A 27,065-nucleotide genomic window follows, 5' to 3' on the forward strand; every position below is an offset into this window, starting at 1 on the left:
TTGTGCATTGTACACAAGTCATAAGCTAGAAAGGGCCCTCCCATTAATCATTCTATTGTCCGGCCCTTTCGTGCAAACAGATGCCTCCGCTCAGACAAACTTCATCTTGTTGTAGTTCCTAGGATTCGGAAAACCAGAAGTGGGGGACGGCGGTTCTCATACAATGCCGCCAAATACTGGAACTCCCTCCCTCTCTACTTGCGCAAGGAACCCAACCACCTTGCCTTTCGAAAGTCGTTAAAAACATGGGTCTTACCCTAGTTGATGGCCCTGTTGCCTGCCGCTATCAGCGCAGGGATGCCCTCGGGTAGCCATGTACTATATAAATGTACTTTTCATTTAATTTCATTTCACATGGTGGGAACAGAAACTGTTGCTTACCCTGTTAGCATCTGTTGGTAGCTTGTAATGCTGTAGGTTCACAAGCACCCTCCCTCCTCCCCGAAAGCTGGTAGTGGTTGTGCATGTTTTTAGCAATCACCATGCTTTATTTAGCTAACTACAGTGCATGAGGCACATATACTCTTAGGCTGCAATTCACTCTCACCTTTCACCAGCGGTGCGAAAACAGTCTAAGAGTGGAGCTGGAGCCCACGCACATTGTGAACTAAGGGAGGCCTCACTCCGCATCTTGTTACTCGAAGCTTCTTTGAGGGAAAAAAAAACGCGTAATGTTCAAGCCCAACATTAAATGGCAGGAGTATGCAAAGCATGTGAATCTACATCACTACTCTCTACAAATAGGTGAATCAGCATAAATGGCATTTTCCTTTTACTGTCAGAATAGCTTCACTTTTTATGAAGTGCCCCATGTGTGGCAAAAAAAAGTGGCCAAGTCCGTCCGTAATGTCCGTATAGTATGCCTTCCTGAAGATCATCGACCTAAAGTCCGCAACCACTGCCAGAAGATTTCCAGAAGGGAATGTACAGGTCATGCATGCCTTGCTGGAAAACGGCATCGAAGTTGAACATCACACTGCTGGTTCTAACACCAACACCCTGTGTGTTTATTAAAACTACATTATATAGCAGCATCCAGGCATTCCCTGCCTTTGTTCCCTGGATCTCTAGAGCTTGCCATGATACTATTCCTGGCTACAGCATCTTGCCGTATGCTTATCTAGACCCCAGAACACATACAACTCACCAGAGAAAGATCCTCTGTTCCCCAGAATGGTCCCACAGCCAGACTTGTGTATTGTACCTGCCTCAAGGAAGTCACTTGCTGTAGCCCGTTCCAGTTTTGTTTCAGATTACGGAGAGCAGGTGGATGGACTCAGTTGGAAAGAAGTTGTGTGGTACATCAGCGATAAAGACTGCCAGTGCCACAGCATTATAAGGCAGGTACGACACATCACTATCACTCTGTTATTCCCTTTAAAGATTCAAAGAGAAGCTGCCAAAGGAAATAGACAGGATCTCTAAGATATCATACAGAAAGGAATGTTGGTCTTCAATCAGGTTAACAGCACAGTGGTAGATACCTCTCACCTGGCAGCCCATGCGTACTGAAAAACACAGAATGCTCAGAGGGGTGATTTTAAAACCAGAGTGCACTGTTCCCCTCTATAGCATACACTTAAAATGCACTTGGTCTGTGGTTATGATCACTAAACTCAATGGATGGATCATGTCAGTGTTTGTCTTTCTGTTGTCTGAACAGCTCCTTCTATTTTCGATTAAAACCCTGACTCACCCTTGGGTGGCATGCTTCATCGAGTTCCTCCTCACACCACTTGCTGGGACCAGTGGTGTGGGCTACAACCCCCCCATAGGGGAAGTAGCACTTCAAAGGACAAAAGTGGGGATCCCTGTGTGAGCAAAAGGTGTGGAAAGGTGGTGCAGAGTGCAAATGTAAGAGCAACTAAACTACCTCATTGTGGACTAACACGTTTATTTAATGTTCCTGGGGGTGGGAACAGCTTAAACCCAAATATACTACAGGGGTCAACATGTTTTTGCCTTTTTTTTAACTCCATAATGAAGGTGTCAGGCATTCATCAGGACCAATTTTGGTAGTCACTCTGGCATAGATTAAAATTAAAATATCAGTATCTCATGATAGGAGAAAATGTACAACTGGTGGTCCGCAAAGCTGTGATGATCTCCACCGCCCTAATGTACATTCAGTTTACCTCTTGGTACAAGTGTGACGTGTGTATCTGTGGTGCTGTATGAATTTGGTTTGAGTCTGAATGAATGTGTGGATTGATTGATTGTTTACTGGGATCTTGTTCTTCTTAGCCTTGGATTTTGTATGCAGCGACTTGTTAGTTATCTTTATGTATTAGTATTTATAAATTGTCAATTTATGTCTTTTTGGAACTGTTCTTGCTTAACAGAAATATGAATAATACACATATTTTTTTTTTTTTAAAGAATCAATAAAAAATCAATAACATTTTCTGTTTTGTTCTAATTCATATTTTTTTCTCGGTCCAGTCAGACTGTCATTAGTTGACTATATGATACATTCTACATACCGAAATATAAGGGGTAGAGTACGGTTTTTGCGTCTCATTTCATGTTCCCCTGATTCTCTACCTATATCAGTTTACTAGGGGTTCCCCTTTTGATTTATTGGATGATCTCCACCGATGTCTCCACCCTTGATTCATGCTTCGACTCGAGCCACACTGCCAGGGTAGCACAAAGCAGCAATTTCATTGTCCACTGTGCCAGCTAATGCCTAACTAACGAGTTCAAACTTGAGATGCCACAACAAATCCCGAATCTTCCTTTCTCAGTAAATTTCCTGTTTGATTCTCATGCAGACAATGGCATGAGTTGTATGAAGACAGAGATGAGACTTTGGGATGGTAGGTCTGAAGAAGCAAAAAGAATACAGAAATGCTAAAAGCCGTACAAGAGGTTCTATTCACTTCCCTCCGAGTTGAAACCCCACAGGGGCTGCGACACCGGCAGATGCCGTCCTACCATCCGCATGACCTGCCCAGCCATTGACCCTTCCTCCACCCTCCTGGTCCAAGCCTGCAGCCTCTTTCCGAAACCGACGATCTCCATTGGAAAGCATTGGGCGCCTGATGCTGATTTGCACCCTGCACCCGGGCGCCCTGATGCTGCTGGTGGTGTAGCTTTGTGTCTGCCCCCCCGTGCTCACTTCAATCCCCGGGGGTTTGCCCGCGGCTTCCTATATAGGTTTGCTATATCTAGGGTCACTGCACTTAAAACCTTTGGCACCCCTATAGCAGGCCTTATCATTCCTGAAGGGAGGGGGCTTGGTTCTAAGTGTAAGGGTGCCCCTGCATGAGCAGGACACCCCTACAGCCTACGGAGTGCATTCTCCCAGGTTGTAAGTGAAGCAGCCATAGACTATATAGAGGGGCACCGCGTAATTACGTGATGACCATCTTGAAAACGGCTGCAACAAATCCTATCATGTTTGGCATCAAACATGTTGGAATTATGCCCCCACACCGTAAACTGTATGGGGGGGTATGATTCCAAGCACTGGAAGAGCCCTCTGTTAGACTCGGTGTTCCCTGTACCAGCCTTCTTGACCCAGACAGCACAAAATGGTTGCTGCCAACCAGAGACACGATTCTGCCCTCCTACTACTGAGCCGAGCAGGGGAAGGAAGAACAATAGGCATCCTTTTACAGGGAGGTGTGACCACCTCCCAGACAGGATTTAGTGTATTAGGGTAGGGTGGGTGCACTTGCCAGCGCCACTCAGTCTGCATGAGGGGCACATTTGGTGTCCCCATGCATAGTCCAGTTCAAACCAGTCCTGGGAGCCATTGGCTCCTGCTCTGGCTCGAAACTGGACAAATGACATGGGAGTAACCTTCCCACTGTCCAGACCCTCCCCTGGGACGGTCCCCTGAATCGTCACAACGCTTCCCTTAGGGGGGACTTAAGGGCTTAACTTAGTGTAGGTCCCTAGATGCGTCGTGGGACAAGATTCAGATCAGACACCCCTACTTCTACCTTCTGGGCACTCTGGACTTCGTTTGGGTTTGACTTTGTCTCCCTTCCAGTCTGCTGCACCGTCTGTGCACCTTCCAAGGCCTGTGGGCATCAAAGACACCTGAAGGAATCTCCTTTGGAGTGAAGGAGTCACGCCCCTGCATTCACAGGCACAGCAAGTAAGTTGACCAGTCTGTTGATCTTGAGCTCCTCCGGACTCCGAAAGGGTCTGCAACACAGGTGGTGGTTTTCCACAGCTCCCGAGTCCTGCCCTTCCCTCTCACCAAGTTTGAGGCCAGTATCCCTCGTAGGGGTTGCAATAACCAAACCCCTGTGCACCGCGTCAACTTGCAGTTGCAAAGGCTTGTTGGCTTCTTTTCAAGAAGATCTTCGGGCTCCAAGTAGCCCCAACCTCCAACACCCCTGGAGACCAGAATCTTCAGCCCCATCGCATCGTGTGCACTGTGGTCTGCATCTTTTGGTGAGCTGCTCCAGGTCCTCTCTCGACTCCAGTGCCACCGGCCTGTGGGTCCATTTGAGGGTCTCACTTGTTTTTTTGGGCTACCCTGATTGCTCGGGGTCTGCCCTGACTCCCCTGCTTGTGGTGAGTCCCCTGGACCTTGCTGGTCCCGACGTTGCTCCTTCTTCAATTCCTGCATTGGTTGCATTTGCCAAGACTTTTTGGTGCTCCCGCTGGACACCGACCCCTCAGCACTCGACATCCGTTGTGGGACAGCTTGTGCACAGCCCCTGGTCCTCCTCCGCGTCGCCTGGTCCTCACAGCTGCAGAGATTAAAGGGCATTTGTCTTCCAAGTCTCCTGGTCACTCCAGAGTGACATAGAGTCTGTCCTCTCTGCTTGCAGGTACCTCTCATCTAGAATCCACGTTTGGATTCCACCGGACACTTTCTCCTTCTTCAGCAGCGGCACTTTCCTGAAGTCCTCCATTGGGTTCGACGGCAGTTTCCGACACCACTTGACACCTATGCACTAGGCTTCCCTGGTGCAGGTAACATGTAGGTAACTTGGGTACTAGGGTATCCACGGGTGGGGTGGCTCTCCAACCTTCTGTCTTCCGCGAGGTTTCTTCAGGGTCTACTGGGAAGGGACCTTAATCTTTAAAAATCCAACCGTGACTCACACATAGAGTTGCATAGACCACGCAGTTGTGTTCCCACACTGCACTCCGTGGGGTCCCTATCTACTCACCTTAGCTGGTTCCTTCGGTCCCCAGCACTTCTACGTCCTCTCGACCTTGTCTTTACCCGAGTCGTGGTTCTTATACATCTTTCTTAGTATTTGGTTTGGTCCCCCATTGGTCCACTGTGTGTACTTCATGCTGTTTACTGTATTTCTATGCAAAGTATTGTGAGCCTTGTTTATCTCCGTGTAGGAGGTATCTAAATGTGTTAGACAGTATATTAGAATAAATACATATTTTTATAAATACTTATCTATAATATAAGATTGTATTCTTGTAAAACAAGCTGCTGGACTAAGCCTGAATGCTGCTCGCCACAGCTACCACTTAGAGAGCTTTCTATGGTTGTCTAAGACTTCTTAAATCTCCCTAAGGGTTGTCTGGACCGGTGCAAGGTGCCCACCTGCATTAGTGGACATCATATTCTAGGCCAGCTTCTCACAATAAAGTTGTCCCTTAGGATGCTTGGCATTTAAGACAATATTTCTGGTTGCAATCACTTCCGCTAGGAGGGTGAGTGAGTTGCAAGCTCTTAGCTCCAAGCCTCCATTCACTTTATTCCATGCGGATAATATAGTTCTTAGGACCAGAGCTGCTTTCCTGCCAGAGGTGGTTACCCCTTTCCACCCAATGCAATCCATCACTTTGCCTACTTTCTATCCTAGCTCTCACCCTTCTATGGTGGCAGAGTGACTTCACCGCCTGGACCATAGAGGGCGGTCAGCTTCTACCTGAACGACCAACTCTTCATCGGATATGTGGGCAAGATGATGGGCAAGGCTGTCCACAAGAGAACACTGTCCAGGTGGATCATCCTCTTCTGTATCAAGATCTGCTACGCCGTGGCCAAAAAGAAGACTCGTGAAGGTATTCAAGCACCTTCTACCAGAGCTAAGTCTTCTTCTTCGGCTTTGGCTAGAGGTTTCCCGGTTGTAGACATCTGAAAGGTGGCAACTTGGGCCTCCCTTCACACGTTTGCGAAGCACTAATGCTTGTACTGCATGTTCTGTACTGCAGGATTTTTTGGTATAGGTAGGCAGGCACCCTCCGCCAGGAGCAGGACTGCTTGGGGATTCAGTTCAAAAGGTGGGGATTCCACAGGCGGATGTATCCATCAGAAGAACAAGTTACTCACCGTTGGTAACGCTTTTTATGGTGGATACAGTATCTGCCTGTGGATTCCTCACTGATCCACCCAGCTCACCTTTGCCTGCCTGTTTATACCAAAAAATATTAAGCAGACAGAGTGGGTTTCAAACACAGGAAGTAATGGCGCTCAAATGGTGAACGTATAGGATTAGATTGCATGAAATATTTGCGAAAGGTGCAAACTGTAGGGGAGAAAATCCTAAGCCCCTAAATTGGTGCAGGAAACCTGACACTCTGTGAAAAGTATTGCAAAACAGTGCACACAATTCTTATTATATATGGTAAATAGAGTTCGAAAAAACAGGATGGATCCCACGAAGATGTCAATTCTTCTTTATTGAAAAGTTCAAGCAACAGCCAGCCGACACGTGTTTCATCAGAGAGATGATCTCTGAATCTTCAGGGCTGTGGTAGATATCCACCGGAAAATATCTAGGATCAAGCTCAGTTGCGAGCGTAGTTTGAGTAGACGCACGATGATGAGTAAATAAAGCGTACCAGTTGCTGAGGTACAGCATAGGTAAATTTAAACCAAATGCAGCACCGGGGGAGACACGTGTATTATGTCAGATACGGGGTGTCTGCGTGGAGTCACGTCTCCGTGAAAAAGTAGTTCACAGGGTATATAGTTAAACACCCTTCACGATATAGGGGTGAAACTGGGAAAATTTAAGACGAAAGATGTACCAGGGGAGACACGTGTATTGTGTCTAACACACCCCTGGGAGTGAGCGGGCAGCGGAGTGTGTTCCAACTCATCCGACAGGTTATCGTGCCACGATAACCTGTCGGATGAGTTGGAACACACTTTCGTCTTAAATTTTCCCAGTTTCACCCCTATATCGTGAAGGGTGTTTAACTATATACCCTGTGAACTACTTTTTCACGGAGACGTGACTCCACGCAGACACCCCGTATCTGACATAATACACGTGTCTCCCCCGGTGCTGCATTTGGTTTAAATTTACCTATGCTGTACCTCAGCAACTGGTACGCTTTATTTACTCATCATCGTGCGTCTACTCAAACTACGCTCGCAACTGAGCTTGATCCTAGATATTTTCCGGTGGATATCTACCACAGCCCTGAAGATTCAGAGATCATCTCTCTGATGAAACACGTGTCGGCTGGCTGTTGCTTGAACTTTTCAATAAAGAAGAATTGACATCTTCGTGGGATCCATCCTGTTTTTTCGAACTTTATTTACCATATATAATAAGAATTGTGTGCACTGTTTTGCAATACTATACCAAAAAATAATTGATATGGATTGTGTGTATTTTATTGTTGAAATAATGTGATACTTGACACTGGGAAATGTCGATGATTTAGAATTTCCAGTTTTAATTGTATTTTGTATACTACGTATACTTGTGGAAATGTTGTCGGTTCACCTCAAGAGCATGGAAAAAATGGGTGGAACGGACGTCAGCACACCGACAAGGTGGTCTTATGGCTCCGATGACGTCACGTGGAGTCGCGTGCGGAGCCATTCCATTGTGACGTTCTCGTCGACGTGGGAGAGTTACTGAGAAAGGTTTCAGTGGAATGCTGCGCATGGGGTAATTCAAAAGGTGAGGAATCCACAGGCAGATACGGTATCCACCAGAAAAAGCTTTACCAAAGGTAAGTAACTTGTTCTTCCAGTCAATCCAAGGAGCATCTTTTGTTTTCGTTGTAACCTAAAAGAGGACTATCGTAGTGAAATGGAGTTATATATTGTCTTGAAAGTTCTAAAACTGGAATGTTTTGTTTGTGATGTATTTTATGTTCTTTAAAGGGCTGAATGTTGAAGCAGCAATAAAAAGTTATTATATAGGTATAATGTTAGCCTCCATTGTCTTTAATAAAATCAAGATCTCTTTGCATGTTAATTGGAGAATCGCCATTACAACACACAGAATAGAATTGTTAAATTAGACAATAAGTAACTTTCCCTGGCCGTTGTCCTCCGAATGCTGGTCAGCCATTCAGAGCTCTTCTTGTTTTCTGGGTTTTGTTTAGAGCCTTAGAAGTTCCTCTGTTTGGCTTACTGTTGCTGTGACTGCAATGCCATCATCTCATTTAGTTTAGTTTCGACCATTACTAAGAGCAATTGTTTTGACTTTTTACGTGACCTACTTAATCAATGTTGCTCACTTGTATCTTGAATCCCTTCAGGTTTATCAATGCTCGAAGACGAATTCTTCAGCCCATGCTGGACTCCAGCTCTGCTGAACTCCCCAAGTCCAAGAAAAAAGTAGCTCAAATGCGATCTGTGCAGAGGTTCTGGCCAGACTCCATTGCATCAGGTGCCTCAGGTGCTTCGCAAGACATGCCTCATCAGTACACTGTATCTGAAGGTAGGTGGAAGCTAAGAGGAAGTGAACTGTACCAAAGGATTGTGGAGGTGGGAAGTTAAGAGGTGGTGAACTGTATCCAAGGAGTGGAGAACGTCTAAGTGAACTCATAGATGGCAACACTTGTTGGGTGGGAAAGGTGGAAGTTCAGAAATATACAGCCACCCCTGTGAGATAGAAGCTAACGGACAACATGTTGTACGCAAAGAATGGCAAAGATGGAAGCTAGCAGATAAAGAACTGCATCTGGGTATGAGGATGGTAAAGGTAGTCAACTGTACGCATGAGGTGGTGGAGGTGCAAGCTTAGTAGACTGCAGTGCCTACTGGGAGAGCAGGGTGGAGAACCACATCTACACGATGGAGTGTGTCCAAGCTGAACAAGTTGAGTTCAATATCTACAGCCTGGGGAACTTGGAAACTAACTAGTAAGTGAAAACTTATCGGATAGGAGCGTGTGCGAGGTCTCAACAGATGACTATGTGGTATGGAAGATGTATGTAATTTAACGGTTAGACAGTTATATTAACTTAGTATGAGCAAGATAAAGGCTAACAGGTGGACAGCCATACCTGCGATATAGAAACATAATAGCTTAGACGTGGAGAGCCTTTTCCACTGGTGTGAAAAGGTGGAAGCTAACAGATGGACACCTGTACCTATGATATAGAGAGGGGAATAGCTTACACGTGGAGAGCCTTCTCCACCGGTGTGGAAGGGTGGAGGCTAACAGGTGGACAGCTCTACCTACAAGCTGAGGATGGTAAAATCAGAGAAGGAACTATCCACAGGGTGGGGCAGAGGTAGGTAAACTAGCAGAGATCTGACCTGTAGATGGGTATTGAACTGTACACCTCAATAATTCAATGTTCTATTAAGGTTTGCTTTATAAAGAAAATAAAGTGCCCTTTATTAAATTGTAAGTAAACAGTACAATTAACATAAGCAATGAAAGCCAGAAGGACCTACCACCTTCTAGTCACAAGTTGCAACCACAAGAGTCTTTTAAGCTCTCTTGAGGTCGGCGCTTGACTTCTAGTTAACACTGAGGTCCCAAGTCTTTTTTATTCTACTGCGGAATGCTTTGGGTCGACTCTAAAGTTTGGAAAGACCCATGTTCTCTCACCTAAAAATAGACTTTTAGTGGCAGGATACAGACCGAGATACCAGTATTTTATAAACACACAAAGACCCGACTTAATCGGAACAGTTAACTATTTTTAAGACAAAGGGGGAGCTTTTAACAAACATAAAACTTCCCTCACATGACAGGCTCACTGCCACTGACCTGTTAGTCCAACTGTTCAATTTCAAAGAAGCGTCAATGCAACACATTCCATACAAGCTTCAGGAGGAAAGTTGAAACCACAAAGAATTGTGACCAAATTGGTGAAAAAGTGTGAGAAAGGTCAGAAAGTACCTTATGTTAGCATCACCAGGGGGGCTGCTGGTAGGTACTCACCAGTTTGCCCACATTATCATCATCGGTAAACTTCTTGACCGGAAAAGAAAAAAGTGTGTGTTGTCAAATTTCTCAGAGGTGAGAAATCAAAGAAAGAAAATCAGTGAAAGCGTGTACAGGTGCACTGTCCGTGCAAACGTCACTCAGTGCCCAGCTGGTCCCCGGGAGAAAAGAAATGCAATCCTCAGAATTAAAATGGGCTAAGACTCACTTGCGAAACTTAATTTTATTAGATGTCTTGAGCGTCCTCAAATTAAAAAGAACGTGCAACATGTAAATAAAACCTAACTTTGGGGTATTCACGAGCCTTCATTCAAGCCCACTCCTTAGAATTGCATAATTACCGAGTGGTTGCTGTCATCCTTCGTACCTGCGAACCACTCATATGGGTGTCACTCGCCAACTGGTCGCGTATCCCAATGATAACTGCAGTCGTCAGTGTCACCTGAAATCACAACATAGTTAATATAACCTGTGTCTCAATGAAAACTGTACTGTTTGCATCACCCTCATACTCCGTCTCATGGATCCCATTCAATCCCCTTAAGCCTCTGCTCAGAGTTTAAAACGACAGTTAATCAAACCCATACTGTAATTATCACATCATGGACCCATGCACTCTTTTTACTCGTGAGCTCGTTATCATGCCAGCACCCAGGTCGAGTCGGACTATCCCACCTTCAACCACATGCCCGTATTATTAAAACTGCACCTGAACCAGGGGGATGGCGCATCCATTCTCGCTCTCTCACCATCTCCCCAAAAAAACATTGGTTCCCTCTTACCGCATCTGCGGCGTGCCAGCAACTTGATGCTCCGTTCCGATGTTATTCGAGGGACGCGAGCATCTGATTTTTAAACCAGAGGCGCCGACTCCGGAAATGCATGACCCTGAAGTCGACTCCCGGTCATGCTCTGCACTTCTCGACCACTTCCTCAGTACGACGGCGGCCATTTTAGAAAGGTCTTCTATTGCATGACACATATAGGAATTCATTCATTTTTATAATAAAAGCCAAGTCATTTCAAAAGGAAAAAGCCTACTTATTTACTTTATTGACCCAAGGAAGGAGTTTTATTAAAAAACTACCACAGAAACGTAATTTCCTAATACACTACGTATATCATGAAAAAAAATGTTATCAACAAAATATCTGATCATTCATTTTGAGCTGTACCTAGGACCTGGTGGTCAAACAAACTAGCATACCCTGATAATAGCCCCATTGAATGGGATTAATAGTTTCAGGATTCAAGGTTATGCACAGTTGGTATTATGCACACACCGGATACTACCCGCTGGAATGCCTAACCCCAAACCCAGGAGAGATCTACACAATTCTCACGGGGCCCTATTGTTTACCCACTCTATTCCATTCAATGGAGTCATTCAGGCCAATGCAGTCCCCCTTCTCAGTACAAATCCACCTTGCCTCTTTTCTAGCTAGGATGTCATCAATGTTGCACGTGTTGCCTCCCACCCACTCAAGCACCGTCCACTTCAGGTCTCTGAAATTGTGTTTTTGTTCCTGAAAGTGTTGGACTAGGCGAGAAGACAGTTTCCCTGCTTTCAGGGTACTCAGGTGCTCTTGCAGACGAACATTCACTTTACGTGATGTAAGTCCAATGTAGTGCATTCCACACGTACATGTAAGCCTGTAAATTACATGTGTGGTATTACAATTACTAAACTTATTTAGATACCACACTTTCCCACTTGTGAGATCGACACTCTTGGTCACTTCAGTGAGATCAAAAACTGAGCAGCAACGTCAAGGGTAATGCCCGGCTGGCAGACCTGATTCCTTTTTCGGAAGAATAGGACAAGTGTGAAGTAGCCTGTCTTTTAAATTGGGAGCCCTTCTGAAAGCAAATCTTGGGGGGTGGCATCTTCTTCTCCCCAATATCCAACAATGACCAATGTTTCCTTATTATCTGTCTCACTGTAGTGGACAGTGGATCAAAGGTGGTGACCACAGGTAAACACTGTTCCTTCTGTTTGATATTCCTCTCCAATAGGGCCTCATGGGGTGTATTTAAGGCTCGCTTGCGTGCTTTCCTGACCACCTTAGTGGGATAGTCCCTATTTCTCAATTTTGTGGCCAATTCTTCAGATTGTTCAAAAAACTTTTCCGTGGAGGAACAGTTCCTGCCGTACCTCAAGAACTGTCCCACCGAAAGGTTGCCTCACAGTGCTGTAGGATGAAATGAGCGATAATGCATTAAGGAATTCCTGTCGGTGGGCTTTTAATGGATGGTCGTAGATAGTTTGTTCATTGCTTTTATATCTACATCTAGATATACCATGCTCTAGGCGGGCTCAGCTCTGTCAGTTGTAGGTCACCTCTGGATGACACCCCCAATATTGATGTTGTTGGGTCTCAACCTTAACAAGCCGAAGTCCATCCTGAGTCCTAAGCAAATATTTCCATTCAATGGGGCAATTATGGACATGATGGCATTCAAGGCCTTTCCTCCACTGCACCGTGTCCACGACATTCACAATATAATCCCAATGTGAAGGATCGTCCTGGGTCTCTATGATGTTGGCTCTGAGGCTTCTTGGTCCTCTGGCCTTCGTGTCTTTCGCATTCTGAATGTTAGGTGGCAAATGTAGACTCTGCAGTGGACCCAGCATCAGGGAATCATCTCCAACTCCATCCAGATCCTGCAGGAGACTGCTCAGGATCTCATGCGGTTGCAGACAAACATCAATACTGCTCTACATCAGGCAACTTCCCATTCCGCACCCAGAGTTTGCAGTGGTGACAGGCATGTCACTAATGGGGGGGGGGGAGGGTGTAAATTTGAGTTAAGTGGATTCCTGGTGCAGGGGCTGCTGTGCCTTGAGGTTTTGCGGAGCTCTGGTGGAGTGAGGCAGCGCGAGAGCTCCGGCGTTGCAGGGAAGCAGGCGCGAGGTCCGGTGGCAGAGCCAGCACAAGCTGCAGCTCCCCACTGTATTGTGAGCCTTTTACAGAATAGAACAGCATACAACCTCGACCCCTGGAAGCTTTGAGAAAGGAAGAGTCAGGAGGGGCAAGAAGTTTCCTCTATTGTACAGGAGAAGCCCGGGTAAGAAAGTTCCATTTCTCGCATATAGAGAAAGGTGCCCCATTAGAAAGAGACATCCGAGATAAGCCCTCCAGATATACTCCATGAACCAGGAATCTAGTGGGAGGTAAGATTGGACATAATATAACAGTAGCCCCCTCACAGGGGCCAACACAGGAGTTCAAGTTTTGCCATTTCGGGTCTGGGAGTTTTGCCATTTCGGGTCTTGCGAGTGACCCAGTGCGAGTGAGGAGCGGGAGCAGGAGCAGGAGAGCAGCGGGAGAGCAGCGGCAAGCAGGGAGCCGCAGGACCGAGAATCGTGAATATTGTGCTCCAGGGAACCGGCAAGTGATAGCTTGCCGCGGGGGGCCAAGAAGTGTGCCCCCGCGAACCAGAGTCGAGACGGCAACAAGGTCAGATGGTTGTGAGCGGCTGGGCTGGGAGCGGCAGAGTGCGTGGAAGAAACCGGAGTAACTGAGCCACGATATAGAGGCCGAGCCGTAGCTGGAGCCAGCCTCCCCCCCCCCTGCCAGGGGGGAATGCCACCGAGCCCTCTGTACTGCGACTGCAGGGTGTAATGCGGCAGGGAGCAGTAGGCACCACAGATGTGATTAATGCAGCAGGCACTTCTACAGCTCTAAAGGTAAAGTTGCTTTTAACATTTTTATCAAACCCGGCGAATAACATAAAGGCTGGCAAGATGGTAAAGCGTTTTGCCTGACACTTATTGAACTTAAAGTGGGTTTGGCACCGCAGAGGTTTTAGTGGTTGTGGCGCCAGACGGTGTATGGAGCGACTCTACAGACACATATACTCTTGTCGGGAAACGGTGGAGGGTGGTGCCTTCTTAATTGGTCCACGTCAGTGGATAATCAACATCAAGAACATTGCTCAGAATGAAATTACTTGTGTTGTTTTTATTTCTGGCAGACAAAACAGGTATAAATTGTGAGAGGAAAAGCAACAAGCCGAGAACCTTTCTGACAGCTCATTCCTCCGATTTCCCTGAGACCGCAGAGACTCATCTATTTCATCCGCAGGAAGACCTTGTTATTTACTGAAAACCGCCTTGAAAAAGCCCAAGGCCAATGGGCCACTAGGGCGAAACACGTGTCGGCTTGTTGCTTTTCCTCTCACAATTTATACCTGTTTTGTCTGCCAGAAATAAAAACAACACAAGTAATTTCATTCTGAGCAATGTTCTTGATGTTGATTATCCACTGACGTGGACCAATTAAGAAGGCACCACCCTCCACCGTTTCCTAACCTTACCTTTTCAATGGCTCTTGGGTGTAGCCATTTACGAGGATTGTACCACATATAAAATTGGGCCCTAACAACTGTAGCGCCGTAAGTCCAGAACTTTCCACCCATACAGCTTCTCACATATACTCTTGTCGACCTTAGCCTGAGGTACCTGTTGTTATAATATATACGAGTGGTCAGATGGTGGGATAAAGATAGAACGGGATCGTCCTTCATAGAGAGATCACAGTGAGTCTTGTGTTACCTCAATATTTTAAGTACCCGGACTTGTACCACTAAGAGTCTGGTATTGGAGCAGGCCCTTGTGAAACCTGAGAAAAAATAAGTGGCGCTTGTTGACTCTTAAGGAAGTGGTTGTAGAGTAGAGAAGAGTAAAGGGAAATGCCTCCAAAAGGGAAGTCATGCGGGATCAAAAAGACTCCGAAAGCTGCTGTACCAAGAAAAGCAAATAAAAAGTGCCAGCAACAAAAGACATTGACATTGGAGAGGATCAACATAGATTCGGTGGAGGAAACATCGACACCAAATTAACATGACTGTCCACCAGCCCCAGTAGAAGAAGCGAGTGGAACGTCCTTCGGGCAATCTATAAAGAAATTTGTGGGGAAATATTATAAAAAGAAGTCTGAAATATCTGAATATTCCCCGCAATTGGGGGGAACTCATGAGAGAGACAGCATGAGCGACCAAAGGACTGGAACCGGAACAGGTGTAATAATGGATGTAACAAATGATTCCTTCCAGCCACTATTTTTGGACCAAGGGGGGATAAATGTTTGAGCTGGAACCTAGATTATCATCATCACCTCGTCTATCCTGTAAGGGAAGGGGAGAGCCCTAGAGTACATAAAACACCACAAAGGGAATCCAATAGCCAGGAGAAGAGGGGAATTGTAACTCCCCAACAAAGCTTTAACTCCCCAGATACCCTACAATCATCCTTGGCGCTTGACATGATTGCGTCCTCGGAATCATCTCTATTAGAGGTGATGTTTTTAATGCAAAAAACTCTCCAAGCAATATTAGAAGCTTTAGTTGAGAATAATGGACAAGGGAAATCCCATAAAACCCAACTACAACTGATTGCAGAGGAGCTAAAACAAAAATAATAACTGTATGCCAAATATAGTACGCCCTGTAGCGGAGAAAAGGGAGCAGGAGGTAAATGTATCCCTATATAACAACGAGAATAAAGCCACGCAGGTGAATGAAGTTATACAGATTGAAAATCCCCTGACAGTATACATCTCAAAGTGCCTATGCGGTTAATAAAGAGGAGTGCATACAAAAGATCTAAAGGGGATAGGACCATAAAGAAGAGCAGAAAGCTCAGAAATAAGTCACAGAAAATGTCAGGAAAGACAAGGAAGGTATACCAAAGCCAGAGTATAAAAAAGGGTGTCGTAATTTTAGGAAGTGAGCGACCACTGACAGATGAGATCATAAACATAATGGATCAAGGGAAGATTCAGAATAGGAAAGTGATGAGTACATCAAAGAAGTGTGTGGAAGCGCGCAAACCCAAGGCTTTGCAACACAGGAAAAAGCAGAAAGAATGGGGAGCAGGGTGGCGGGTGTACCAGGGTTCAAGAATGAAGGATGAGTCCCACTTAGATAGAACAGGATTGAGGAGAGAGCCCGCTTCCATAATTAAGATAAGCACGAGGATGCACGACAATATTGAGGACTTATGTGTGTTTATGGAACCATGGGGTCAGAGGGCGGGGAAAAAGCGACAAAGGAAAATAAAACCCCTAAATCGTGCAAACCTATTGCAAATCCTGGTTAAATGCCCAACACTAGGAGAGGTTACATCTGAAGATATAAAACAAATAGGTTTTGTAACAAGTTTAGAAGGAAATGAGGTAACTAAGGTGTTTTTTTATTCAGAATTTGTAAAACAGTCGGTGGTAAAAGCAGAGAGAGATCTGGAAAAGGAGGATATAAGATTTGTGCAGGTCAATGAAATTGAGAGAGATGGGAATAAGTCCGGGAGCTCTGTGGCCCTTCTTCACCATGCAGGACTTTGCCCGGAGCAAGTACAGTATGAAGCATTAGGCGTCCACGATGGAAGAATCTGCACAGATAAAGATCAAGGAGGGTTAAAAGTAACAATACCAAATACCACATACGAGCCAATGTTGAGTAACCGATATGACCTCCTAACCGATTATTCAAATAGTTGGGAGGACAATCTGACCGGTATGTTAAGTGAAGTGGACTAGGATTCAGGGTACTCGCACAGCCTACGGACTCTGTCTTGGAATATTGGGGGATATAAGAGACAGCTAGCACAAGACACCTTTAGAGAAATGTTAGGTGTCTACGACATATTGTGTCTGCAGGAGTCCTGGTTGTGTGAGGTACCCATTCCAATAGATGTTTTTTTTATGGTAACTAAGGAGTCAGTACGAATTAACTTGGGCCGACCCTCGGGGGGCTTAATTACTCTGGTATCAGTAAAAAAAGTCAACAAATTAATTAAGCTAAATGTGAATTGTAGGTGGTTACTGGCCTGCCAGGTAGAACTCTACAGTGGGCCCGGGATAAAAAGACTAATTATTGTGATAAATGTATATATTCAACCAGGAGTAATAACAGATTACGAAGTTCAATTGCGCATGCTAGAGAAAGATTTGGAATCTATATGTATGACGAAAGCAGCATATTTGATAATGATCTTAGGAGATTTTAACCATAAATTAGAACCATCCCTTAGTGATAAATTGTTTAAGGAAATTTTAGCTACCTCACATATTCCTCATGCTAACTTTGGCGGCGTAGGTACTGCCGCACGAGATAAATATTTGGTACAGTTCCTTGGATCAATAGGACTATTCTGTGCCAATGGACGGACGACTTTGGATTGCCCGGCAAAGAAGCCTTTCCGCTCAGGGAATCAGAACTGCCCAATTGATTATGCTTTCATTGACGCACGGCACTTTAGGGATGTGGAACAATTTGAGGTACTGCAGAGTGAGGGTAGTGACCATTGGCCCTTAGAATTGTTAATCAAGATGGAAGAGGATCCAGCAAGAGAAAGAGTGATCCCCTTGCAGATTGAATACCCCAGACGCATAACCACCCGTATAACCAAGGAAAGCCTGCAACTGGTTAATAATTTGTTCATTGAGTATACTGCTGTTGGTAATGTACCACATAAAGGAAAAATTCTAATATGGTACAAGCGGACTATCGAGCAGGTGGTAAATTGCCTAAAAATAAAAGTTAAAAAAGGGCCCACCCATAACAACAACGGAAATTTAAAGAACTGGTTTATTAACGAGTGCAGAAATTTGAAACGTAGGGTAAGGAAATGGGAAAGACAGTTAAAGAAAAAGCCAGATAAGGAGACAATGGAGAGCCTTCGAGTGGCGAAATCGGAATATGAAAATAAAATGAGAGAAAGGAAACTAGAAGATAAATTTAAAAATTGGCAAACAATGTTAGAAGTGATAAACACAAACAATATAAGAGCCTTCTGGCCTTTGGTAAAAGAGGGCAAGGTACAAGGGGAAATGCGATGCTTGGTGGGTGAGGATGATTGGGTTACCCATCTGAGCAACCTATATAGGGGTAAAGTTTTGAAGAATACCCTGAAAGTAAAGCCTGAGGAGCTAGAACAATTACAACAACACTTTCCCTTTCAAAATATAAAAAAAAACAATTCAATCTTTAAAGCTAACAAAAGCTTCAGGACCAGACAATCTTCCCGCTATTATTTTGAAAAATAATACAGATTGGTGGGCGAGCTTCTTAAAAACAACCTTCCAACAAATTCTTGCGGTGGGGTCTTTCCCAGAAAGTTGGAAGGGAGCAATTATGAGACCAATCTATAAAAAAGATGATGCTATGCTGCCCCGGAACTATCGCCTCAGAAGCTTGCTGTATGTGGGAGAGAAGGCCTTCTGCAAAATATTATTAGGGGTAGTGAAAGCCTGGGCAGAGCAGCATGACCTGATACCCATAGAACAGGGGGGGTTTAAAGAAGAGCATTCGACCATTGATCACTGCCTTGTTTTGCTTTTTTGTTGATTTCCGAGCCGCATTTGACTCGGTAGATCGCAATATATTGTGGAGTATGTTGGTAAAGCTCGGAATCAACAAAGCAGTTCTTTCATTAATCCAGGATATGCACTCTAAGGATTGGGCTAGAGTAATCCTGGATGATCTTGGGACATTATCTAAGAAGATTCCGATATTGAACGGCCTGAGGCAGGGCTGTGTTTTAGCCCCTTTGTTATTTTCCCTGTTTTTATCTGACCTACCAACTACATTGAGTAAAGCAGGAGGTTTAAGCCCTAAGATGGGGGGAGCCCATATTTCATGTCTGCTATACGCGGATGACTTAGTGATAACAGACATGACAGAGTTAGGTTTACAAAAGAAACTAGATACCTTTTTAGAATACTGTAATAAGAAAAGCCTCACGGTTAATCTAGAAAAGACCAAAATAATGGTATTTGGAAAAAGAAAAAGTTCCTTCTACTGGAGACTGGGGGATGTTAGAATTGGTATAGTAGATAAATATAAATATCTGGGCATGTGGTTTGATAGTAGATTAAATTGGAACGACCACATTCAGACCTTAAAAGCGAGGTCCCTTTCCACAGTCTGGGGTCCTAAACAATTTAAACAGAAGTATGGAGGCCCATCACTGCGACCAATACTCTCAGCCTCTACTGCATCGGTCCGATCACAATTTTTATATGATGTCGAGGTTTTATTTATGGGGGGTAAATCAGATTGGAGCCAAGAGGAGGGAAAATGTGTGAAGCAGCTTCTCGCCCTCCCATCTTCAACTATGTTACAGGCTGTGCGAGTAGAATGTCATCTCACAGCCTGGAACTATCGGGGAATGCAAGCGACATTTAATTTTTGGAAAAGATTGAATGGAGTAGGCCCCCCAAAATAGCATATCTCTGTAAGAAAGAAATAGAGAATAGCGATCTTACTTGGGCGGTCCAAGCAAGGAATAAATTAGATAAGTTATGTGTTAAACTTACTCTAGAGCAAGATCTTTGGAAATCAATGCAGCAGATCCCTAAGCGGGAGTTACGGGCTATTGTTAACGCGGAGGCACGAGAAGAAGACTTATGCTACTTGAAGAGCTAATCTTCGGCCCAGTTTTTGTTAAATGGATGGATCAATGACGATATTTTCCCCTATATAGAAGCTATGCCTAAGCCAAAGCTCAGAAATGCAATATTGAAATTTAGAGTCGGCCTGAACCCAAGTAACATTAATGGGAAGATAAAATGACTTATGTCGAACGACCAAGGCCTGTGCTCATGTGGCCAACAAGTAAAATGCAGTAGCGAACATATTTTGCTGGACTTTTTGCGCTTTTTAGAAGAACAGAATTTTTTTTAAAAACCTATTTTTATTGTTTATGAAAGCTTCAGTAGAGACCAAGCACTTAGTTTACTGACAAATATGAGGTTTTTAAATGTGGCATGTGCAATAGGAAGATTTTTAATTGCTATACAGGAGTCAATGAGTGAAATGGCATAGGTTGAAAATTCAATCTTACCTATGATCTGGGGTCTATGCGAGATTTTGTATAAATGTATAGCTAATATATAAGCAACCCCTTGCTGCCTTGGTGATGAACTAAGTGCCCTTATACGTGAGCCTTTTATGATATATTTTAGCTTTTATTGTGTAGTATACTGTTTTATGGTAAAACCTTGGGACAAATCATGTATTAAGTATTTGTAAAGTGTAATTTTTTTATGGTTAAATATGCCAAATAAAAATATTCAAATGGATGGATGGGAGTTAAGTGGAGATCAGAGGTCTCTGCTCCCCAGTGGAAATACAGCAACACATCAGTCTCTTGGAGCTTCAAGCGAGTTCTCATGGACAAAACAACCACCATGTGTTATTGAAAGAAGCAGGGCAGAGTGGGGTCTTGGAGCCTCTGGAGTTGGCTGGATCAGCAGAACGTCTTTCTGGTTGCCAACCACCTGGCAGGATCTCTAAATGCCAGAGTGGATAAACTCAGCAGGCCTCGTCTGGCAAATGATGAGTGGCATATTCATCCTGAGGTGGCACAGGGCATCTTCCAGCAGTGGTGTGTGCCCCTGCTAGATCTTTACTACCAATCGAAAATGTGCAGAGTCAACAGTTCTGTGCACTGCAGCTTCTTCCAAGGCACTCGTGAGAAGACTCACTCTGGAAGGAACGGACAGGAGGACTCCTGTGCACGTATCTGGAGCTACCTCTCCTACCTTGAGGTAAGAGGAATGTGCACATTTCTGGAGCTACTGCTTCTACCTCGAGGTAAGAGGAATATCCAGACAGACAGGAGTCCGTATTATCGCTGTGGACTGTGCCTGGAGTGTGGTACCCAGAGCAGCTCATCATCAGCATTTGTCCTCTGATAAGGCTTCCACCCTCAGTAGCAGGGGAGGGTCCTGCATCAGTCTCCACAGTGGCCAAGGTGGTGGGTGCCATCCTCACTGCCAGACCGCCTTGTCCAAAGCCGATCTGCTCTGAGCACTTGGACAAATTTGTTGCCAGTTGTGGTGCTCAAAACACAGGCCTCTTGCAAACGAATTTTTCTTATTTGTACTTTTTGTTAGCCCAGCAGTGCCTTTCTGTGGGCACAATGGAAGGTTATTAGCCAGCTCTTTTGGTCTTTCTGCATTTCCCTGACCAACCGTCTTTGTCACCTGTTGTGATGCATTGTATAAAAGGTTTGAATCGTGTGTTTTCCCCAAACCATTTAATATAGCCCTAATAAATCAGAATTAGGCCAGGGGAGTTAACGTTTAGAGAGAAGGCGGGACATGCACCCGCCTTTGGCCAATTGCGGGTTTTCAATTTTTGAAAGCCACACGCAATGGCCTGTCACGTCAGCTTTTCAGCAAACCCTTGTGTGTGGCAGTTTGCTGAAAAGCTGAAGTGATTCCAAGAGGTAATTTTCTAGTGCCGCGCATGCGCGTTGCGCTAGGCTCGACCTAAAAAGACCTCTGCAAGTATGTCAAATTATTATTGTCTCCCAGTAACCTGTGGAGTGGGCAGTACCCATCCTCCACTCTTGATCTGTGTGTCATTCATGTGCTCAATTTGTGCACGTGTCAGTGTGCTCTTTGTACTCTGCGGATGACCAGACCCTTCTGCTGTATTGATTTGAACAATAATAAGGTGAAGCAGGTCTGGGAAACAAAACTAAGGTGGGCTGGTGCAGCTGTCCACACTCTGTATAGGCATTCATTGTTACAGTCTGTAAGCTCTCTCTTAATAGAGGGGTCACTCCAAAGAGTATGACAATAACTGTAAGTAGAAGAGCAGCTTCGATTGAAAGTCAGCGTAAGGAGGGCGGGGTCTCTTGGAGCGTCTGAAGAAAGACAAGTGTGGTCAGAGGATATAATGTGTGTGTGGAATGTAGTGCTAAAGATGTATGGATGGGATGATAAGATCTAAAGGGAAAGCATTAAGGGAACTTTACAGGCTGAAATGGAAACAGGTGGAGAAAAAAGGTGCCTAATAGACAGAGACCACGGTTTCTAGGTATGCTGCAGATTGATTCTTTTTTCCTTGTGTTGTAGGAACAGTCGTGACGATTGCCACGCCGGTCAATATGAATGTGGACAGCCTGCAATCTCTGTCCTCTGATGGGGCCACGCTAGCAGTGCAGCAGGTGATGATGGCTGGGCAGAGCGACGATGAAGAGACAATAGACAGCAGCAACGAGGAGGATGAAGATGAGGACCTCTCCACATCAAACCTTACAGGGCTGGTTCTGGACAACAGTGACCCCTTGCAGTAGAACACTGAAATGTAGGGGTCTCACCTCTCATAACACTGCAAAAGACTGTTTTTAAAGTTTGCACAGCAAACATTTTACACGTTTTATTTCTGGCCTGTTTTATATTTAGGCATAGATGGGTGCATCTTTTGTATTTCATAGCTTAAAGTCTCCATGCACCCACAACTGCTGGTTTACTTTCATTGTGAGCTGAAAACCTGAGGTCAAGTATTGCTGTCTGAGGAAAGAAAGTGACTCTTTCACTATATTACGAAGAATTGATGATACTGCCTACCACGCCCTGCCCTGTAGTTTACCTGCTGCCCATCTCTCAGCCACGTACTTTGCTGATGTCATTTCACCGCTCCAGATGTTTAAGTCACAGTGGACAGCACCAGGAAGGAGTAAGACGACTGCCAAAGGAGTGCACCACAAATGATCTCCCCTTCGAGAGGAAGGACCCAACCTGAGGGAAGTGGGATGTGAGACTCTTTAGGTGCCCCTGTGTGTTTCTGGCAAGTCTTGTTCATCTTATAGACTGAGATAGGCTTCTGATGGAAAGGAAGTGCATTTGTGGGCCCTCATTCGTATTCTATAGATGCCTAGTAAGAGTGGCTATTGAGAATGTGTGTGAAGCTGTGGGCTTCGATGCTTGTAATGAGCGAAGTGTTTGTTGAGTCTTTGTTCATCTTGACTTCAGGAGGACCTCAAAACAACCTGTGAGCTGCGTGCCGGTGGTGCTCAGGGTTGTGTTGGAGGTAGATGTGAAGTTAACTGTGAAGTGTGTTTGTGAGATATCTGGTTTGTTTCCGATAGGCACGTACACATTTTCCTCTAATGTTCACGGGATGAAAAAGTGATGTGAGCTCACATTAAATAAACTGTGAACGTCCTTTTGTAGGTTCCTGGTTCTTTTTTAACACGAGGCTGTAGGTGGAATTAGGAATTCCCTGTGGATAATGTGTGTGTCTTTGAAGGTGTGGCTTAAAGTTCATTTTTTCTGTGGGCATTCACAGATGAGATTGGTGATGATATTTGGACAACATTTGTTCAAGTTAATTCTTAGCACAGTGAGGAAGAGCTTTGAGATCTACTGATTGAATCTTTACTCTTGATTTAATTTTCTGAGAGGTGAGAAATGATTTTTCATTTGGCCTTTTTTACTACAAATTGCCTGTGAAATCTGGAGACATGGAGGAGTCGTTTTTCTGGCTATATATTTACTGTCTGTGATTTAAGTTTTCAGTTTGCTTGGTGACCTTGATATATGGGCCTTCTTATGAACTATATGAAGCCTGGAACTGTAAACCTAGAGAAAATGGTAAGTGTAATCCGAAGCCCTGTTTCATCCTGTTAAGAGTAAGGGAGTTGTAGTGCACTGTTAGTTGATTATTTAGGGAAGGTGAAGCACATGTGTGTATGTGTCTGTGTGTGTGTGTGTCAGTGTCAGTCGTAAAGGCAGGCATACTGGATGTTTGTTCCAATAGCACAGAGTCCCAGAGGACAAAGAGCTAATGTGTAGTGGTTTTGTGAAGCCTCAGTTCATATTATTCATAGCTTGTATTAATTAGGCCATCAGACATCCCGCTTGCAGTAGGTGTGTTACAGGAGCCCTTTAGAGAGACTGAAATGTTGGGTTCAAGGGGAACTATGTCTGTGTGGAGCCCTACTTTGTGTTTTGTTTTCATTTGGGCTGTGAGGATTGATATGGGATGTATGCAAGACTTTGGAGATCTAACTAATGTACCTCATGGATGGAGCACGATGCACCATATATGCATGTGTTTTGAAACTCTGATCCATGTTCTTGAGCGTTTTGTCAGTGAGGCCCACGTGTGTTTGTTGAGACCCTTCTTCATTTGTTTAGTGGGTGATTGGCCTTTACATGTTTGTGGGGTGGCATTCCAGTTTATCTATGGGTGGGAAGACAAAGAGACCATGAATCTTGGAGCAGGTTTATTTTACCTGTTGGTGGAAGGGCGAAGGACGTTTGTGGTCAAGGGTTCCTGCATATCTTCCTCATGTTTTTTTCTGCAACACAGGTTCATGTTATTCATGGACTGGAGGCGAATGGCTTATAGTGATCTACATGGGCTTTGAAGTGGGACACATTGGTTCAAGCTTGTCATGAACATTTTTAGAAACCAGGCCTGGACTGTATGTGCATCCCTGGTCGTCGTCATGCTTCAAGGAATGGAATTGAGATTTGAGTCTTCCTACGGATTCCCCAAACTTGCATGTGGGGCCTCAAGTCCTGGATGTGAAGTTTCGTGTGGATTTTCTGTGTATTACCAGGGGCGTGGTTCATGTTATTGATGGGACGAAGGACACTAGGTTGTACAGCTCTGTATTGAATCTATATACTTGTTTGAGAAGCTCTAGCTTGTGTTGGTCTTGGAATTTTGTAAGTCGATTGGTTGCACGTTTGAAAGACTATTTGCACCTTAAATATGAAGTACCAATCTTAAAAGAATACGTGTCCAGACCCCTGACAGAGGCTTGGAAGTAGACTATGGCACATAGTGCAGACTGGGTGGCTGTTCCCAGTCTGTATCCTTCCTCTGTTCTTCTCACCAGGAAACGTGGATCTCCCAGTTACCAAAAATTACTGGATTAAAAAAAAAAAGTATTTTTTATAAATTCATTAAGAATTGGAAATTAAGGTTTCATTCAAAATGAAAATGATGCAAAGGAAGGAGAATTAAACTCTAAAGTTCCTTTTTTGAGAGGTTCTGAATCTTGATGGAATGGAATAAATTCACATAACGATAACAATATCATATACTGGTCTGATTTATAAGGCATAATGACCATGGGCGAGTAATATTTTGTTAATCGATTTCACTGTCTTGTTTATGTACTGCTCACTCTTTGAATTTCCTACCTCAGAAAGTAGGACTGTCTGGTATATGTAAGTAAAGGTCTTTGTGACCCTCATTGTATTTGTTAATGTTTTTCATTGTATTGTTCATTTTGCTTCACTTGTGTAGGCAGCTTTGTCTTCTCTGCTGTGGCAAGTTCTATATTTCACCAGCGTTGGACCTTTCATAGATTCACATGCTTGCATTATTCCCCCGTTGTTGAGATAAAAGCCCCTTTGTAAAATAACAATAGCAGCAAAGTAGGGATAATCTTTAAAGACAAATGGGACTGCGTCCCTTTGACGATAAACGCCATAGCAGGGTTTGAACTCCTGGGTTTCTCCTTACAGGAGCCCGAGGGGAAGGTGCTGTCGGGCATGGTCTGCTATAGGCCTCCGGGCATGGATTGTCGTTATCAGACCCTGCTAGACACCATTACCACCTTGGCTCTTCACACTCCAGACTGCTGCTCCTGGGAGACTTTAATCTGTGGAACACAGGGAACCTAGGAGCCACCTGAAGGCCTTGAGTCAAACTTGCGAGAACTGTGGTCTGCAGCAGATTATTCAAAAGCCTACTCACAAGGGAGGTAATACTCTGGATCTAGTCTTCGCTAAGCAATCTGAAACAGAGGTACTCCGCATAGTCCCAATGAACTGGACTGATCATTTTTTAATTCAGTTCAGGATAACCTTGCCAAGAAATAAGCTGACGGGAAATAACTCAACCACCTATCGGTGGGGGAAAGACTGGGCGAAACTCTCCAAACTAAGCCCCTCCCTCCTATCTCATTGTCAGACCATACTTAAACCTGGGGAGGCTGTTGAGGAAAGTTACACCAGATATAGTAACTCTATTAACATCATTCTGGAAGAGCATTTCCCCAGGAAAAAGCTGAAGATCAGAAGTACTCCCTCGGCCCCCTGGTTCAATGAGGAGCTGAGAGGGCTGCGTTTAGCCCGCCGGCGTAGGGCCTACCAAGAATCTGACAAAATAGCCTTAAAATCAATTCAAGCTCAATATAAACAGGCAATTAAGGAGGCCAAGGCACAATTCTACGCAAGCTCCATCCTACAGGCATCCAATAGCTCCAAGGCTCTCTTCAGTATTGTCAGAGATCTTGGCAACCCTGGCTGCCTGGCCAACAGAATCCAGCCATCGCAGAACCTGTGTAATGAGGTCGCCTCCTTCTTTACTGACAAGGTCACTAAAATCGTAGGCGGACTTGACTGCAGTTTAATGGATATGATGCCCATCAGTGAGGCCGTTAGGACAGACACCTCTCTGATCTGCTTTCCACCCCCACAGAGGAGGCCTTTGGTATTATAGCTCAGCAAATTTCATCTGGCTCGCCTCTCGACCCCCTTCCTCATAGAATCTGGTAGGAGTCTGGCTGTAGTCTATTTCCTGACCTCTGGCATATTTGTTGCCTATCCTTGAATGAGGGAACAGTACCAGACTGTTGGAAACGGGCGATAGTCACCCCCTTGTTGAAAAAGCCTTCTCTGGACCCTAAGCTACCCGTTAATTTCCGTCCCATTTCTCTACTGCCTTTTCCAATCAAAATTCTGGAAAAGGTGGTTAGTAAATCCCTGTCTAACTATCTGGAAGCGAATCAACTGCTGCACAGTGACCAGTTTGGTTTTCGACCGGGACATGGAACGGAAACTGCCTTGACAACGGTAATGGACGAACTTCGTATGCGAGCCGACAAAGGAAAGTCTTCAGTACTAGTGCTGTTAGACATGTCGGCCGCGTTCGACACGGTCAGCCATGCTGTACTGTTGTCAAGACTGACAGAACTAGGGGTCAAGGGAAGCGCCCTGGAATGGATGCGCTCCTATTTAGAGGGCCGGCAGCAGGCAGTCATGATGACTCCCTTCACCTCCCCCTGGTCCCCGGTCCGCTACGGTGTACCTCAGGGCTCGGCAATCAGCCCGATCCTTTTTAATGTATACCTAAGTCCACTGATCCCCATTATAAAATCTTTCGGGATCAAAGTGGTTAACTATGCGGACGACATTCAATTGTTGTTTTCCCTTGAAGGTGAAG

At 44.8% G+C, this 27,065-nt stretch overlaps 1 protein-coding gene across 2 annotated transcripts in view; it reads left to right on the forward strand.

Moving 5' to 3' along the window:
- The window catches only part of PKNOX1 (PBX/knotted 1 homeobox 1), a 244,138-nt gene extending 219,036 nt beyond the window's left edge, over positions 1-25,102 (forward strand). For both annotated transcript variants that reach the window (XM_085620755.1, XM_085620756.1), the window contains 2 exons: positions 8,440-8,621; positions 21,953-25,102. In XM_085620755.1, coding sequence (XP_085476881.1) covers positions 8,440-8,621; positions 21,953-22,173 — 403 coding nt within the window. In that variant the 3' untranslated portion in view covers positions 22,174-25,102. The remainder of the gene's footprint in view (positions 1-8,439; positions 8,622-21,952) is intronic.
- Positions 25,103-27,065: the final 1,963 nt, after the last annotated feature.

This window comes from Triturus cristatus, chromosome 8, assembly GCF_964204655.1.
Source record: "Triturus cristatus chromosome 8, aTriCri1.1, whole genome shotgun sequence".
In the NCBI taxonomy this organism is placed as follows: domain Eukaryota; kingdom Metazoa; phylum Chordata; class Amphibia; order Caudata; family Salamandridae; genus Triturus; species Triturus cristatus.